This window comes from Anopheles funestus, chromosome 3RL (assembly GCF_943734845.2).
Source record: "Anopheles funestus chromosome 3RL, idAnoFuneDA-416_04, whole genome shotgun sequence".
NCBI classification, from domain to species: domain Eukaryota; kingdom Metazoa; phylum Arthropoda; class Insecta; order Diptera; family Culicidae; genus Anopheles; species Anopheles funestus.
The window spans coordinates 57,476,284-57,493,862 of record NC_064599.1 but is presented as its reverse complement, the minus strand read 5'-3'; the positions used below and the strand labels follow the sequence as shown (position 1 = coordinate 57,493,862).

The 17,579-nt window shown below is 37.6% G+C and overlaps 5 protein-coding genes across 5 annotated transcripts; 3 read left to right on the top strand and 2 right to left on the bottom strand.

Annotated features, from left to right (window-relative positions):
• The first annotated feature begins 313 nt into the window (after positions 1-313).
• On the top strand, positions 314-1,982 carry LOC125770211 (zinc finger protein 724-like). Its single transcript, XM_049439594.1, has 3 exons — positions 314-537; positions 601-1,457; positions 1,522-1,982. The coding sequence occupies exons 1-3, from the start codon at positions 403-405 to the stop codon at positions 1,718-1,720; spliced, it is 1,191 nt and encodes a 396-aa protein (XP_049295551.1). The 5' UTR covers positions 314-402; the 3' UTR covers positions 1,721-1,982.
• A 122-nt stretch (positions 1,983-2,104) lies between these two features.
• LOC125770262 (zinc finger and SCAN domain-containing protein 31-like) lies at positions 2,105-3,097 on the top strand. Its single transcript, XM_049439667.1, has 2 exons — positions 2,105-2,824; positions 2,902-3,097. Exons 1-2 carry the CDS (start codon positions 2,220-2,222, stop codon positions 3,041-3,043), a joined length of 747 nt encoding a protein of 248 aa, XP_049295624.1. The 5' UTR covers positions 2,105-2,219; the 3' UTR covers positions 3,044-3,097.
• An 81-nt stretch (positions 3,098-3,178) lies between these two features.
• On the bottom strand, positions 3,179-6,710 carry LOC125770237 (sphingolipid delta(4)-desaturase DES1). Its single transcript, XM_049439636.1, has 2 exons — positions 5,565-6,710; positions 3,179-4,110 (listed from the first exon to the last, which is right to left on the bottom strand). The coding sequence occupies exon 1, from the start codon at positions 6,552-6,554 to the stop codon at positions 5,589-5,591; it is 966 nt and encodes a 321-aa protein (XP_049295593.1). The 5' UTR covers positions 6,555-6,710; the 3' UTR covers positions 3,179-4,110; positions 5,565-5,588.
• A 284-nt stretch (positions 6,711-6,994) lies between these two features.
• LOC125770176 (glucose dehydrogenase [FAD, quinone]-like) lies at positions 6,995-8,846 on the top strand. The gene is made up of 2 exons (XM_049439531.1): positions 6,995-7,395; positions 7,461-8,846. Exons 1-2 carry the CDS (start codon positions 7,029-7,031, stop codon positions 8,822-8,824), a joined length of 1,731 nt encoding a protein of 576 aa, XP_049295488.1. The 5' UTR covers positions 6,995-7,028; the 3' UTR covers positions 8,825-8,846.
• Positions 8,847-8,849: 3 nt separating this feature from the next.
• On the bottom strand, positions 8,850-10,056 carry LOC125770270 (ubiquitin carboxyl-terminal hydrolase). Its single transcript, XM_049439674.1, has 3 exons — positions 9,798-10,056; positions 9,594-9,734; positions 8,850-9,524 (listed from the first exon to the last, which is right to left on the bottom strand). Exons 1-3 carry the CDS (start codon positions 9,831-9,833, stop codon positions 9,015-9,017), a joined length of 687 nt encoding a protein of 228 aa, XP_049295631.1. The 5' UTR covers positions 9,834-10,056; the 3' UTR covers positions 8,850-9,014.
• Positions 10,057-17,579: the final 7,523 nt, after the last annotated feature.

Sequence of the window (17,579 nt, the reverse complement as noted above, 5' to 3'; positions counted from 1 at the left end):
GGACCAAGGCTTGATGATCGCTTGATGCCATCACGTTTACATTACATAGTCGATAAATCGTAATGGTATCGAAGGCACATCCAAGAATTTAGTAATTTTTAAAGCATAAAATTGGTATAGAAAGCGTCTTGTATACGAAGGTTGAAACAACGAATCATTGAGAAAACTTTTAGTGCTGAAAAAATGGAAAAATCAGCGTAGTAAATTGAATTTCTAGCTCAATTTAAATTTTCGTATATGTATACATCTTGAGAAACTGACAGCTGGAATTTGTGATATCAAAATAAAAGTTGCTTGTAAACAAACAAGTTACAAACGAAGTGCAATAAAAAGTGCTAAATAGTTGAATCGTAGTGTTGTATGTAAGCCGGTCATGAATTGAATAACTTATTTTGTGTCCAGATGGAGCAATCTTGCCGATTATGTACGAAAAACGAACAAACACTTTCCAGTATAGCGAGCTATCACTTTCATGCCGTGGAACAAGCAGCTACCGTCGGACTGGAGCATCTGATTGAACAGTATTTAGCAATTAGTGTAAGTTGTGCGAAAGTATCATTGTTTATCCAATGGTTAACCAGATTCACATTCTATTTGCAGGTAAATCCATCCACATATGATCCTCTGATTTGTGTTCACTGTTTGAAGCAGATAGAAGAATGGCATGCGTTTCGCGAAAGTTGCCAACAGCACAATCGCTTAATTCAGGAGAAGAAAATACAAAGACAGGACAAAGTGCTCAAAACCGAAACACCATACGAACTATACATTACCGAATATGGAACAAAATTCGACGAGCGATCAAACGATAAGACAGAAGAACAACTGGAGGAAGATTTCGAGGAGGACGTGATGCAATTGCCTTCGGAAACGGAAAGTTCAAACCATGTGCCAAATGTATCACGTAGTCCAGCAAAGAAATCCAAACAAAATGATCCATCGAGAGAAGTAAGCCGACGAACTCGGAAGGATGTTCACAAATTGCTCGTAACGAAAAGGAAACGAGGACGTCCTAAAAAGTTTAAAGAGACGCCCGAGCGGTTAAAACCCCCGAAACTGGACCAGCCGGCAAGAAAACAACGACCTATGCCAAAAATTTGCACAATATGTGGCGTTGCACGAACCGACATGGCAGCTCATATGCGCTGGCACAACAATGAGAGACCGTATCAGTGTCCGCACTGTCCCAAGATATTCCTAAACAGTTCGAACTTGAAAAATCACATCAATCTGCACACGCGTGAGAAAATGTACAAATGCGATCTCTGCGATAAGGAGTTTCCAAGCACCACGGGACGCAGCAAACATCGGGAAACGCACACCACGGAACGATCCCATCTTTGTTCCGTTTGTGGAAAATCGTTCAAGTATCGAGCATCGCTGGCACGGCACAAACTGATCCATTTCGAGGAACCGAAGGAAAAATGTTCAATGTGCGATATGTTGTTCTTGACAAAGTGAGTATTGGCTTTTGCTGAGTGCTTTGGAACCGTATAATAATAATATAACTCCATTCCACAGAACTCGACTAAGCAAACACTTTTTAGTGCACATGAACGTAAAGCCGTTTAGTTGTGACATCTGCGGAAAAGCATTCAACCGGAAGGACAATCTTAAAACACACAAGAAAACGCATGCAACGGGGAAAAGAATCGAGAAAAAGCAGGTAAAGGAGGAGGATACGGTAAGAACTGATCAATCTTCTGAAGTGACCACATGAAAGCCTGCGGACAAGATATCGAACAGAAACAAAATCCGAAGCTGATAGTAACCAAAACGGATAAATCGAAAAGAAATTCGTAACTCATATATCAAACAATAGGAACGGTTTAAATGAAGAATCTGTCCGTAGAGGTGTGTATTAAAGAAACTAATTTAAAGCATTGCAGTATGTGACGGAGATTAGTTTTACTTGTTTTTAACTTTTAAATTAATTTCATTTTATGCGGTAAATAAATTCTTTCAAAAGTGTTATTACTACATATCAGCAATTAGAACAATTTGAAAAGAAATCCGATAAAAAGTTAACATCTTCGTACAAATCCAAAGCACAAGGTTTATAGAAATTGTTTACGAAATGTCATCTCATCGTCAGTTTGATATGTTTACAAACATGAACCACAGGCTAAAAAGTTTGCAGCATCGCAATCCCCGGTTCAAATTTGTGTTTCGTGTTAAACTAATTTACCTAATCGTGTAGATTGGGGACCTCACACAGGATGGATCATTCCAGTGCACGATTGATCAGTATCAAAATAGAACCGATCGGCAAAGATTACCATTTAAAGTACAATGAGAACAACATCGAACTACCGGAAGAAGATATCTGCTTCGAAGGAACAATTTCGGATGAAGAGTTTAAGTATGAAACTGATAACGAATTAGAAAACGTTTCCGAAAGTAAACCGATCCCAAATGGCGCTCTGTCGCGCACCACAATAAAGCGAAGAAAGAAGCGCAAATTTTGTGCGATATGTGGAAAGTATTTGAACAACATTGCCGAGCACCGTCGAATGCATCTAAATATCCGCGTCCAGCAATGCCCATACTGCGACAAGACTTTTGTACATCGTTCGAATCTGTACGCCCATCTTAATATTCACACGCAGGAGCGTATCTACAAGTGTGAATATTGTGACAGCGAGTTTACCTGCATACAGGGTCTGAAACAGCATCGTACGATTCACTTTGAGGGTCAGTATGAGTGTACCATATGCAACAGGAAGTATAACCGGAAGTTTTACCTTCGCATCCACGAACAACGGGTGCACATGCCAAAGGAGAAGCACAAATGCCTACATTGCGACAGAGAGTTCCTCAATCCGTAAGAAATGTGGTCCACCTTTATTAAGTATGTGGAAAGAAGTGTTTAACCCGAGTTCCTTATCTTTTCGGCTACAGAAAACTGAAGGAAGAGCATATGAAGATCCACGAAGACGACACAATGCAGGAATGCAACATATGCCATCGAGTTTACAGTGCGAGAAAAAATCTTTTCCGCCACATAAGAACTGCCCATACGGCACATTTGGACGAAGGATGATATCCGCCCATATTAAAAGTCTGTAAATTGTAATTAAAAAACCAACACAAATAATGATAATTATTATATCTTACCATGTGTTACTGACCCGAAACACGCATTGGCATTCTTTCTTTTGAATAATTTGCAGATTGATTCTTTCTCATTGATTTATTGACACAATACAGTACAATCATTTTAACCGTCTGCGCTCTTTAAGCAACATCATACAGCTTAGTACACATGTATTAAAAATCCATCAAACTCTAAGTAATGCGTGCTCCAACGGAGGGGATTTAAGCGTTTTCACGCACCAACACTCACACACAGGCGAAGCACAATTTAAAACAAAACTAAGGCATTGGAAAACTCAATCTTCCGTTAACATTCTTTTCCCTGTACTCAATCATTGTGCCACTGGCTTGTGATGAACGTGATTAGGAACAAATTTATCCTACTATACACTTAACTGTCAGCAAATGCCAGTGCGTTTATTTGGTTTATCTATTACTTGAATGAAAGCAGTTCAATAAGATGCTCAATTGACAAACAATTACGATATATTCTGGCAGAAACACCGTTCGTAAAATGTTTCGTTCAAACAGGTGAGTGTTCTCTGCGTGAATGTGTAAGGGGTAAATTAATGATACTACCATAAAGGATCAATTAGGGGTGTAATTATAAACCAAACAATGTAGTAAGGGTAACGAAAATATCGTTAGTAGAATAGTTTACACTCCTAATACTTCTCTAACATTTGCCACTATTTTATACCTCACCAAAAACATCCATTTTACATTTCACTTCTTGTAATTTTTAGCTAACGTGTACAAGGTGCTGTGAGCTGGGTGGATGCAGTTGCCACCCAGTAATATTTGCATCAATACATACATTCCGCCGTATATACTCGTTATCATAATCAACATTGTATCAATGCTTATAAGCAAAAAAGTCCATTCGTTTTAGGCTACTGGTTGTATTTTGTCCTTGCGTTTTGTCTGCCCATGGCAGAAGGTAGATCTTTGTAGAGAATTAATTTTCTATATCGTCACACGTTCTCAACGAAAAGATGTATAAACTCGCTAGACCTGAAAGGGTACAAAATGGAAAACTTTTAGAACAAGGCTTGTGGAAGGGAAAACAAAATGCTAAAGAATAATGTTATGCTATTTGAAATGTTTTAAAATGCATTTGTAGCCAGCCAAACGTCCAATAACGCCTTCTAACGGCAAACGAAACTATCTCTCTTTTTACCACTCTACCGTACAGTTCCATACAAACATGATTTTGTATCTTTTATCATTTACTGACGCATACGTTCCACACGATAACTCAGTTGCATGTTTACTTTTCCGATAATGGCGAACCTTCTCGTTGGATAAATAATTAGCCCCCTATAGGATGGTTGGTTCGAGTTGAAAGCATACACGTGCATACTTTTGTCAAACGCATTACTACTACCAGCACATCGAAGATGTGTGGTCACGAGTAGCGAATGAGTCATCAGGGTGATAGAAATGTAAAGGCGAACCTTTTTTTCTGCAACATCGGATCCAAACATTACTAGACACCATATGACATCAAGGAAGTTGTAAGGTCTAAACCTGGGGTCGGCAATTGTTTAAAAGTCATAAAACTCGTAAGAACATTAGTGAACATTTCATTTTTTTTCACTTCATTGAGATGACTCTATAAAACACATGTTAGAAGAGCTATAGTACCTATTGTTTTAAATGGTAAATCAGAAATCAGTTCCTTTATTCAGCTGAATGTAACAACTGATTTTTATGATGGGAGGGAACATTTGGTCTGCGACAACAAAGATTACATGTGCAGTTATCTATCTTCTTTGCGGACTGTATAATAATTTACAATCCTTTACAATTACTTCATACCTGCAAATATTAGGCTTTGGTATAAGCCCGATCGAAATTAACTTACTGACCAAACTGTGCCGACCCCTGCGTCTAAACGATCGATGCCTTTTTATAAGCCGAAAATTTGCTTGATGACATAAACCTTCATGCCTTCAAAAACACAGTTATGCACGGAACAAACCGGACCCAATAAAATCAATTAGTATGCGCCAAACGTAATCGTACGCGGGAAGTAAACGCCAAACGATTGTTCATCGAGTAGCATCATAAATTAAGAGCCACGAGCGAACATATTTACACAAGACATATCACACGTCCGCTTATCAGCTCGGTTCATTGATACCAATATTTTTCACATGGATTCCGGTGGTAATAATGCTGCTAGGTCTTAGCATTATCATGCTTCCTTTCCTCGGTCTTCGGCTAGGTTTGCTATCGCGTGACATGCGTTGTCATGAACAAGCTAATCGCAATGCCATCACTAAATCTACAGCCACTCGATACATTACAAGCGGCAACGGTTGTGAGCCATGTCGATAACGACAGATAATGTGGTGCCAGTCACTGATTGAACAATCAATCACTGCTTGCACAGGTGACAAATAGGAGCCGTAAAGTATGACGGAGTAATGAATGATACAGGTATCTTAGCTGGAAACTCTTACCTGGCTTTCTGGGTAATATCTGGTTTACGATTCCAGCCCGCGGGCTTTACGCTTGATACGAGCGTACGGTCCGACGGCCGGATCGGTGATGAAATCGAACAGCACCCGCGTCCAGGACGTGTGCTGCGGGATGTTGTCGTAGAATTCTGGCGCAATTCGCTTCACTTCCGGCAGTAACCGTCCGGGCACGGCCGGAAAATCGTGATGTTCGTTGTGGTACCCCACGTTAAAGGTGATCCAATTCAGCGGACCATAGTACGAGTACGTTTCGAAGCCTTTCGCGAACATGTAGTGTTCGGAGATGAAATGACCGGCTACGGGATGGAGGCCCATCGCGAGCAGCGATCCGACTATCAGATAAATCATCACTTTCCAGCCGAAATACTGCACAATGATCGTGTTGAAGGCGAGTTGTATGACACCGTTGACCAGTTCGAGCTTCTGCGGTGGTTTCGGATTCACAATCAGTGGCCGAAAGATGTAGAACAGCGGCTGCAAACAAACCCAGAAGAATTTGCCAACCGTCGTGCAGAACAGTTTCGCCTCCAGGTACGTTGGTAGATCCGTGTCGATCACTTCGTCGCCCTGGTAACGGTGGTGCTCTAGATGGTACTTCTTGAACGACACAGACATCGGCAAACCGATCGGAAGGTTGCAAAAGAAGCCAAACAACCGATTCGCCATCGGTCGCGCGTGCCCAAATGCTAGATTGTGAGCTATTTCATGGCACGCCAGCATCAGCGAATGGTTAATCACACCACCGAAACAGTAGGCCAGCAGGAGCACCATTTTCCACGACTGATCCTTCACGACGAACAGCATCGCTAGCTGGGTGAGGACCATCGCACTGGCAACCCATTTGAATTGTGGATCGTACCCGAAAAGCTTCTTGATCTGGGGGTACTTTTCCAGGATCATTTTCCGCCGGCTTGCGTGTGGTTCCTCGGTGTAGGTCCATTCGAAGTCCGTGCGGGATACGTGCTGTCCCATGGTGCACCAGGTAGAATTTTTTTAAAAATAACAGAACACTATCTACTCTAGCTACACTATTTCACAATGATGAATGCAATACAAAACGATGACGGTACAGCACGGCCGGCTTCAAGGTGTGTTCATGGATTGCTATGCCAAGGTGTACAGATAGATAACCGAAGGTATGCGATGGGATGTCAAACTTTAGCAAACACAAAAAAAACATCGAACAACAATGAAATTTTCAGCGGTTTTATGGTTCGTTTTAGCGCAAATTCTTAAGTAATTTAAAATTTCACACGTTGTGTTGGTTCTTTTTTAGCAAACAATTTACAGCGCAAACAGTTTCAATGTATAAATTCTACAATCACCTGTTTGGGAAATTCGAAAAAAAACATCGCATAAAAGTCAAACATTGTTGACATTTTTTAAAACCAAACAACAGGTTGTTTTGCTAGCCGGTTTCGCTGTGTTTCGCTATTTTACGATAATATGCTGTTCACTTTATTCAACTATTATTGCATCGTGGGCTTTTATGCAATCGGAGTATTGATTGCAACATGTGCATTTGAACTGTTTTTCTACGTAGCCTATTTGAACGATCTGCGAACGATACCGGTAAGTAGTGAGTATGATTATATCATCGTCGGAAGCGGGACAGCTGGTTCCTGGATTGCAGCCCGAATTCCATCCGACAATGTGCTTCTCTTAGAAGCAGGCCCTACGTGGAATAGGTTGATGGATATTCCGCTATTTTTACCGCTACTGCAAGGTACACAATATGATTGGCAATATCTATCAGAACCGCAAACACATTCGTGTTGGGCCATGAAAGAAAATCGCAGCCGTTGGCCAATGGGTGGGTAAGAGGTAGAAGTAGTGCTGCAAGAAACCTTTTTTTTAATTAATGTTGTACAATTTTAGGTAAAGTAGTCGGTGGCACACACATGCTGAACAACATGATTCACTTCAAGGCGGACCGGAAAGATTTCTCTAATTGGTTTGTAAAGTCTCAAGATTTAAACCGCTTCTTGGAGTTTTTCGAACTCGACCTATGGCCAAATGTTGAACGTGGTTTTACTACCGAGCTCGGACGAGTTTTCATTGACGCTGCGAAAAACCTCGGGTTCAGAGATGATGAATTTTTTCAACCATTACTTACGACAAGGAACGGCAGAAGATGGACGACAGCACATGAGTATGAAAAGGCTCAGCGAAGCGGGCACGAAAAAATGACAAACAGTCTGGTGGAAAAAATAATAGTCGATAAAGGAATCGCTAGAAGCGTGCTGGTTTCCCGAGCAGGACTGCGATTTCCGGTAAGCGCCAGGAAAGGAATCATTTTAACTGCAGGAACAGTAGGCTCAACCAAAATATTGCTTCACAGTGGCATTGGACCACGGTCGGAGCTGGAGCAGCTGGGAATCAAAACACTTATCAATCTGCCACAGGTTGGAAAGAACCTGCAAGATCATATAGGCACCGGATCGGAGCTGCTTTTAATACGGAAGTCCTTAAACCTTCATCCGGTTGATCTCGTCCATCCTAAAAATCTTCTAAATTACTTTACGAGCAATCATCAACGATCGTCTCTTTCGTTCGGCGGATGTGAAGCAGTTGGTTTCGTTTCCCTCGGCAGTAATTACACGAGCGATCTTCAATTTATGGTACTTCCAGCCGGTCTCACTTCCGACGGCGGTGTACACTTGCGGAAGATACTTAACATAAAAGATTCCGTTTGGCACGATTATTATGAACCGCTTTTGAGGATGGGGCAGTCAGCCGTCACGGTTTTACCAATTCTGCTGCATCCAAAAAGCAATGGACAAATCTTTCTCCGAAGTGCGAATGTACGAGACACCCCAGTTATCGATCCCAATTATCTAACTTCGAGGGACGATGTAAACGTTCTCATCAAAGGAATTCGTTTGCTGCAAAAGATCACTCAACAACCGTCCGCAAGTGAAATAGGGCTAGAATTTAACCCGAAACCATTTCCCGGCTGCACAAAGCAACCGTTCGATAGTGATGCGTACTGGGAATGCTACATTCGATCAGTTACGCACACTATTTACCATCCGGTGGGTACATGTCGGATGGGAACCACAAGTGCTGATTCGGTTGTGTCATCCACTGATCTTCGTGTGCACGGTGTGCAGAATTTGTTCGTGGCGGATGCGTCCGTTATGCCGGGTCTGCCAAGCGGAAATCCTAATTCAGTAGCAATGGCCATTGCTGAGTATTTTGTACGATCAAATTTTCCATCCTCAGAAACGCTGGTGAAATAAAAAGAAAGGAAACAGAACGAAAGTCTTGCGTGGACAATGACGTACATAAAAGCGCAGGATGAGATTTTATTGTTAATATTTCCAAAGGAACGCACTGCTTGCCGGTGTGATTTAAAAGCCATTTGGTCTCTTCATTATTTCAGTTCTGCTTTAAGCGTTAGAAGCAAACATTGTTTTCGTTACAGATATCTTACTGCGTCGGTACGAGTCCTAGCAGCGTGAAGCGCACCTCGGATGGATCCAGTTCGATGAACTTTTTGCACACCTTTACCGAATCTTTCAGCAACGTTTCCGGAGTTGTTTTACCGTGAGCGACTGGGAAATTTTTTCTTCCGTCCAGCTCGTACAGCGTACCATCCACATGTACAAACGCGATAAAATGATGGTACACCGTATCGTTTATGTTAGGAGTGGCGGTTTGGCCCTGCTGCGCATTCTCCTCGTGCGTTGCCTTCAAATCCACATTCTTGTTCAATAGCTCACCGCGCTCGTCAGGTGAGAGTTCTTTGGCATTGTCGAAATATTTCTTCAACACACTGCCCTGTTCAATCTCAATGTCCGGGTTGTTAAGAATGGCGTGAATCACGGCAATCGTACCGCAGGCATTGTGGACGAACTGGCGTGTGAAAAACAGGGTTTTCGGATGCTCGGCATTTTTACCCTTCAGTTCCTCATCTTCCTTGGCACGAAACTCTTCATGCTGTGGAGAAAGGTAACAATACAACAATCAGAAAAGGCGGGACAGAAATGTTATAAACGGAGTTTTTACCGCTTTGGAGCAGGGAAATAGAAAGATCAACGATTTGACCGGCTTCGGAACCATGTCCAGAAGTTCGTCATCCATTCCATAGATGTCGACGATGCTCCAGAGGGGCGATACGCCCAACTTGACCATATAGTTAGACAGTACCTAGAAAAGAAGAAAATGCGTCAAGAAATACGGCCTTTTGACTAACTCCAAACTTCCACCTACTTCGGGGTTGGATTCCAATGGCAGCCAAACGTCCATTTTGCCTACTGCTTCGTGACACGGTTTCACCAAGAATATTTACCGGAAAAAAACACTCCACACGGTACCACTCTGTCGCAACTAATTCAATTAAACGCTCTTACCTAAGTGAAACCTCACAAAATATTCGCTTTTCTTTGTTTGATTTGCAGTACGCGGAGAACGTGCTTCAAAATGGAGTTCTTCTTTACCTTTACAAATCTGTTCGTATAGCCAGAGATGTACAATATGCTCGCAATATTTGCAAGGAAATGATGCAGGGAAAACGCGTACCGGCTTAAAACATGCAACAGATTTTACAACACTCGTTGTCTGAATACTTTTTCAATCTTTTTTCGCCGGCTTCTACCGTGAATTGCAAACAGCCGTTTGACATAGGGCGTGTGTGTTTATACCATACCGGTGAATACTTCGAATCTTTGTAAAGACAGGGTACGTGGATGGATTTATTTTCAAATATTTTTCGTCTGTTGGTAGGTAGTCGTTAATTTTAGTGAATCAAGGAAGGTTTAAAAGAGTTTTTAGCTTTTTATTAGCAAATGGGGACAATTTGGATATAGTATAGTAGTTGTTGCTAGCATTATCGTGCTAAAAAAAAGTGGGTGTTAAGCTGCGCGCGTCAATTTTATAATGGCTTAATTTGGCTAGCGACAATTTTAATTTTAATAAATTATTTTTTTATTATATTTCTTTCTTTTTTTATTTAAAACATTATTTGAGTGAAAACAAACTTTTTCCAACCAATTGGCATTAAAATAAATCAATTTCAGTTTTTTTGCAAAATTTCTCCAAAAAAACGTAAGGGGTAAGCCTTATGAAATTTTCGAGTGGAAAATTTTGTTGAAATTTTTTTCTGATTTTTTATTGTTTTTTTAATTTAAAGCATTATTTGAGTGAAAAGAAACTTATTGCAACAAATTCGCATTAAATTATATCACATTTAAAAATTTTGCTGAATTGCAGAAAAATTTTACATTTTCTCAAACAGGGTAAGGAACTTGGTTCCTCGAATAACTTCTGGCACAGACATCTGAGGGCATGGCCGTCCAAGAAGAAAATGTAGCCATTGGTGCCATCTATCGACCACAGGTTAAAGATTGACGATCCGTTGGATACCGACCGAGTTATAGGTAAAATTTGGTGCAAAAATGAGGAAAATTTTACATTTTCTCAAACAGGGTAAGGAACTTGGTTGCTCGAATAACTTCTGGCACATACATCTGAGGGCATGGCCGTCCAATAAGAAAATGTAGCCATTGATGCCATCTATCGACCACAGGTTAAAGATTGACGATCCGTTGGATACCGACCGAGTTATAGACAAAAATTGGTGCAAAAATGAGCCTTATGAAAATTTCTAATTTTTCTAATTTTTTAATTTTTTTACTATTTTTCACTCTTTTTTTTATTTAAAGCATTACTTGAGTGAAAAGAAACCCATTGCAACCAATTGGCATTAAAATAAATCAATTTCATTTTTTTTGCAAAATTTAAAAAAAAAAACGTAAGGGGTAAGCCTTATGAAATTTTAAAGTGAAAATTTTTTTTTAAAGCTTTTTCCGACTTTTTATTCCTTTTTTAATTTAAAGCATTATTTGAGTGAAAAGAAACTTATTGCAATAAATTCGCATTAAATTATATCACATTTAAAAATTTTGCTGAATTGCAGAAAAATGAGGAAAATTTTACATTTTCTCAAACAGGGTAAGGAACTTGGTTGCTCGAATAACTTCTGGCACAGACATCTGAGGGCATGGCCGTCCAAGAAGAAAATGTAGCCATTGATGCCATCTATCGACCACAGGTTAAAGATTGACGATCCGTTGGATACCGACCGAGTTATAGACAAAAATTGGTGCTAAAAAGAGCCTTATGAAATTTTCTAATTTTTCTAATTTTTTAATTTTTTTACTATTTTTCACTCTTTTTTTTATTTAAAGCATTACTTGAGTGAAAAGAAACCCATTGCAACCAATTGGCATTAAAATAAATCAATTTCATTTTTTTTGCAAAATTTTTCAAAAAAAAACGTAAGGGGTAAGCCTTATGAAATTTTCGAGTGAAAATTTTTTTGAAATTTTTTTCTGACTTTTTATTCCTTTTTTAATTTAAAGCATTATTTGAGTGAAAAGAAACTTATTGCAACAAATTCGCATTAAATTATATCACATTTAAAAATTTTGCTGAATTGCAGAAAAATGAGGAAAATTTTACATTTTCTCAAACAGGGTAAGGAACTTGGTTCCTCGAATAACTTCTAGCACAGACATCTGAGGGCATGGCCGTCCAAGAAGAAAATGTAGCCATTGATGCCATCTATCGACCACAGGTTAAAGATTGACGATCCGTTGGATACCGACCGAGTTATAGACAAAAATTGGTGCAAAAATGAGCCTTATGAAATTTTCTAATTTTTCTAATTTTTTAATTTTTTTACTATTTTTCATTCTTTTTTTTATTTAAAGCATTACTTGAGTGAAAAGAAACCCATTGCAACCAATTGGCATTAAAATAAATCAATTTCATTTTTTTTGCAAAATTTTTCAAAAAAAAACGTAAGGGGTAAGCCTTATGAAATTTTCGAGTGAAAATTTTTTTGAATTTTTTTTCTGACTTTTTATTCCTTTTTTAATTTAAAGCATTATTTGAGTGAAAAGAAACTTATTGCAACAAATTCGCATTAAATTATATCACATTTAAAAATTTTGCTGAATTGCAGAAAAATGAGGAAAATTTTACATTTTCTCAAACAGGGTAAGGAACTTGGTTCCTCGAATAACTTCTGGCACAGACATCTGAGTGCATGGCCGTCCAAGAAGAAAATGTAGCCTTTGGTGCCATCTATCGACCACAGCTTAAAGATTGATGATCCGTTAGATACCGACCGAGTTATAGACAAAACTTGGTGCAAAAATGAGGAAAATTTTACATTTTCTCAAACAGGGTAAGGAACATGGTTGCTCGAATAACTTCTGGCACAGACATCTGAGGGCATGGCCGTCCAAGAAGAAAATGTAGCCATTGATGCCATCTATCGACCACAGGTTAAAGATTGACGATCCGTTGGATACAATTTTCTAATTTTTCTAATTTTTTAATTTTTTTATTATTTTTCACTTTTTTTTTATTTAAAGCATTACTTGAGTGAAAAGAAACCCATTGCAACCAATTGGCATTAAAATAAATCAATTTCATTTTTTTGCAAAATTTTTCAAAAAAAACGTAAGGGGTAAGCCTTATGAAATTTTCGAGTGAAAAATTTTTTTGAAATTTTTTTCTGATTTTTTATTGTTTTTTTTAATTTAAAGCATTATTTGAGTGAAAAGAAACTTATTGCAACAAATTCGCATTAAATTATATCACATTTAAAAATTTTGCTGAATTGCAGAAAAATGAGGAAAATTTTACATTTTCTCAAACAGGGTAAGGAACTTGGTTCCTCGAATAACTTCTAGCACAGACATCTGAGGGCATGGCCGTCCAAGAAGAAAATGTAGCCATTGGTGCCATCTATCGACCACAGGTTAAAGATTGACGATCCGTTGGATACCGACCGAGTTATAGGCAAAATTTGGTGCAAAAATGAGGAAAATTTTACATTTTCTCAAACAGGGTAAGGAACATGGTTGCTCGAATAACTTCTGGCACAGACATCTGAGGGCATGGCCGTCCAAGAAGAAAATGTAGCCATTGATGCCATCTATCGACCACAGGTTAAAGATTGACGATCCGTTGGATACCGACCGAGTTATAGACAAAAATTGGTGCAAAAATGAGCCTTATGAAATTTTCTAATTTTTCTAATTTTTTAATTTTTTTACTATTTTTCATTCTTTTTTTTATTTAAAGCATTACTTGAGTGAAAAGAAACCCATTGCAACCAATTGGCATTAAAATAAATCAATTTCATTTTTTTTGCAAAATTTTTCAAAAAAAAACGTAAGGGGTAAGCCTTATGAAATTTTCGAGTGAAAATTTTTTTGAAATTTTTTTCTGACTTTTTATTCCTTTTTTAATTTAAAGCGTTATTTGAGTGAAAAGAAACTTATTGCAACAAATTCGCATTAAATTATATCACATTTAAAAATTTTGCTGAATTGCAGAAAAATGAGGAAAATTTTACATTTTCTCAAACAGGGTAAGGAACTTGGTTCCTCGAATAACTTCTGGCACAGACATCTGAGTGCATGGCCGTCCAAGAAGAAAATGTAGCCTTTGGTGCCATCTATCGACCACAGCTTAAAGATTGATGATCCGTTAGATACCGACCGAGTTATAGACAAAACTTGGTGCAAAAATGAGGAAAATTTTACATTTTCTCAAACAGGGTAAGGAACATGGTTGCTCGAATAACTTCTGGCACAGACATCTGAGGGCATGGCCGTCCAAGAAGAAAATGTAGCCATTGATGCCATCTATCGACCACAGGTTAAAGATTGACGATCCGTTGGATACAATTTTCTAATTTTTCTAATTTTTTAATTTTTTTATTATTTTTCACTTTTTTTTTATTTAAAGCATTACTTGAGTGAAAAGAAACCCATTGCAACCAATTGGCATTAAAATAAATCAATTTCATTTTTTTGCAAAATTTTTCAAAAAAAACGTAAGGGGTAAGCCTTATGAAATTTTCGAGTGAAAAATTTTTTTGAAATTTTTTTCTGATTTTTTATTGTTTTTTTTAATTTAAAGCATTATTTGAGTGAAAAGAAACTTATTGCAACAAATTCGCATTAAATTATATCACATTTAAAAATTTTGCTGAATTGCAGAAAAATGAGGAAAATTTTACATTTTCTCAAACAGGGTAAGGAACTTGGTTCCTCGAATAACTTCTGGCACAGACATCTGAGGGCATGGCCGTCCAAGAAGAAAATGTAGCCATTGGTGCCATCTATCGACCACAGGTTAAAGATTGACGATCCGTTGGATACCGACCGAGTTATAGGTAAAATTTGGTGCAAAAATGAGGAAAATTTTACATTTTCTCAAACAGGGTAAGGAACTTGGTTGCTCGAATAACATCTGGCACAGACATCTGAGGGCATGGCCGTCCAAGAAGAAAATGTAGCCATTGATGCCATCTATCGACCACAGGTTAAAGATTGACGATCCGTTGGATACCGACCGAGTTATAGACAAAAATTGGTGCAAAAATGAGCCTTAGTAAATTTTTATTTTTTTGCATTTTTTGATTTTTTTACTATTTTTCACTCTTTTTGTTTTATTTAAAGCATTACTTGAGTGAAAAGAAACCCATTGCAACCAATTGGCATTAAAATAAATCAATTTCATTTTTTTGCAAAATTTTTCAAAAAAAAACGTAAGGGGTAAGCCTTATGAAATTTTCGAGTGAACAATTTTTTTGAAATTTTTTTCTGATTTTTTATTGTTTTTTTTAATTTAAAGCATTATTTGAGTGAAAAGAAACTTATTGCAACAAATTCGCATTAAATTATATCACATTTAAAAATTTTGCTGAATTGCAGAAAAATGAGGAAAATTTTACATTTTCTCAAACAGGGTAAGGAACTTGGTTGCTCGAATAACTTCTGGCACAGACATCTGAGGGCATGGCCGTCCAAGAAGAAAATGTAGCCATTGATGCCATCTATCGACCACAGGTTAAAGATTGGCGATCCGTTGGATACCGACCGAGTTATAGGCAAAATTTGGTGCAAAAATGAGGAAAATTTTACATTTTCTCAAACAGGGTAAGGAACTTAGTTGCTCGAATAACATCTGGCACAGACATCTGAGGGCATGGCCGTCCAAGAAGAAAATGTAGCCATTGGTGCCATCTATCGACCACAGGTTAAAGATTGACGATCCGTTGGATACCGACCGAGTTATAGACAAAAATTGGTGCAAAAATGAGCCTTATGACATTTTCTAATTTTTCTAATTTTTTAATTTTTTTATTAGTTTTCACTCTTTTTTTTATTTAAAGCATTACTTGAGTGAAAAGAAACCCATTGCAACCAATTGGCATTAAAATAAATCAATTTCATTTTTTTTGCAAAATTTTTCAAAAAAAACGTAAGGGGTAAGCCTTATGAAATTTTCGAGTGAACAATTTTTTTGAAATTTTTTTCTGATTTTTTATTCTTTTTTTAATTTAAAGCATTATTTGAGTGAAAAGAAACTTATTGCAACAAATTCGCATTAAATTATATCACATTAAAAAATTTTGCTGAATTGCAGAAAAATGAGGAAAATTTTACATTTTCTCAAGCAGGGTAAGGAACTTGGTTCCTCGAATAACTTCTGGCACAGACATCTGAGGGCATGGCCGTCCAAGAAGAAAATGTAGCCATTGATGCCATCTATCGACCACAGGTTAAAGATTGACGATCCGTTGGATACCGACCGAGTTATAGACAAAAATTGGTGCAAAAATGAGCCTTATGAAATTTTCTAATTTTTCTAATTTTTTAATTTTATTATTATTTTTCACTCTTTTTTTTATTTAAAGCATTACTTGAGTGAAAAGAAACCCATTGCAACCAATTGGCATTAAAATAAATCAATTTCATTTTTTTTGCAAAATTTTTCAAAAAAAACGTAAGGGGTAAGCCTTATGAAATTTTCGAGTGAACAATTTTTTTGAAATTTTTTTCTGATTTTTTATTCTTTTTTTAATTTAAAGCATTATTTGAGTGAAAAGAAACTTATTGCAACAAATTCGCATTAAATTATATCACATTTAAAAATTTTGCTGAATTGCAGAAAAATGAGGAAAATTTTACATTTTCTCAAACAGGGTAAGGAACTTGGTTCCTCGAATAACTTCTGGCACAGACATCTGAAGGCATGGCCGTCCAAGAAGAAAATGTAGCCATTGATGCCATCTATCGACCACAGGTTAAAGATTGGCGATCCGTTGGATACCGACCGAGTTATAGGCAAAATTTGGTGCAAAAATGAGGAAAATTTTACATTTTCTCAAACAGGGTAAGGAACATGGTTGCTCGAATAACTTCTGGCACAGACATCTGAGGGCATGGCCGTCCAAGAAGAAAATGTAGCCATTGATGCCATCTATCGACCACAGGTTAAAGATTGACGATCCGTTGGATACCGACCGAGTTATAGACAAAATTTGGTGCAAAAATGAGGAAAATTTTACATTTTCTCAAACAGGGTAAGGAACATGGTTGCTCGAATAACTTCTGGCACAGACATCTGAGGGCATGGCCGTCCAAGAAGAAAATGTAGCCATTGATGCCATCTATCGACCACAGGTTAAAGATTGACGATCCGTTGGATACCGACCGAGTTATAGACAAAAATTGGTGCAAAAATGAGCCTTATGAAATTTTCTAATTTTTCTAATTTTTTAATTTTTTTACTATTTTTCATTCTTTTTTTTATTTAAAGCATTACTTGAGTGAAAAGAAACCCATTGCAACCAATTGGCATTAAAATAAATCAATTTCATTTTTTTTGCAAAATTTTTCAAAAAAAAACGTAAGGGGTAAGCCTTATGAAATTTTCGAGTGAAAATTTTTTTTGAAATTTTTTTCTGATTTTTTATTCTTTTTTTAATTTAAAGCATTATTTGAGTGAAAAGAAACTTATTGCAACAAATTCGCGTTAAATTATATCACATTTAAAAATTTTGCTGAATTGCAGAAAATTGAGGAAAATTTTACATTTTCTCAAACAGGGTAAGGAACTTGGTTGCTCGAATAATTTCTGGCACAGACATGTGGGGGCATGGCCGTACAAGAAGAAAATGTAGCC

Bases quoted from the DNA above. Each gene is read 5' to 3' on its own strand.
- LOC125770237 (XM_049439636.1), bottom strand. From the start codon at position 6,554: ATGGGACAGCACGTATCCCGCACGGACTTCGAATGGACCTACACCGAG.
- LOC125770176 (XM_049439531.1), top strand. From the start codon at position 7,029: ATGCTGTTCACTTTATTCAACTATTATTGCATCGTGGGCTTTTATGCA. The intron at 7,396-7,460 runs GTGGGTAAGAGG...GTACAATTTTAG, and splicing joins TCGCAGCCGTTGGCCAATGG to GTAAAGTAGTCGGTGGCACA.
- LOC125770211 (XM_049439594.1), top strand. From the start codon at position 403: ATGGAGCAATCTTGCCGATTATGTACGAAAAACGAACAAACACTTTCC. The intron at 538-600 runs GTAAGTTGTGCG...TTCTATTTGCAG, and splicing joins AACAGTATTTAGCAATTAGT to GTAAATCCATCCACATATGA. The intron at 1,458-1,521 runs GTGAGTATTGGC...TCCATTCCACAG, and splicing joins GATATGTTGTTCTTGACAAA to AACTCGACTAAGCAAACACT.
- LOC125770262 (XM_049439667.1), top strand. From the start codon at position 2,220: ATGGATCATTCCAGTGCACGATTGATCAGTATCAAAATAGAACCGATC. The intron at 2,825-2,901 runs GTAAGAAATGTG...TTTCGGCTACAG, and splicing joins GACAGAGAGTTCCTCAATCC to AAAACTGAAGGAAGAGCATA.
- LOC125770270 (XM_049439674.1), bottom strand. From the start codon at position 9,833: ATGGACGTTTGGCTGCCATTGGAATCCAACCCCGAA. The intron at 9,735-9,797 runs GTAGGTGGAAGT...CTTCTTTTCTAG, and splicing joins CATTGGAATCCAACCCCGAA to GTACTGTCTAACTATATGGT. The intron at 9,525-9,593 runs GTAAAAACTCCG...CTTTCTCCACAG, and splicing joins TATTTCCCTGCTCCAAAGCG to CATGAAGAGTTTCGTGCCAA.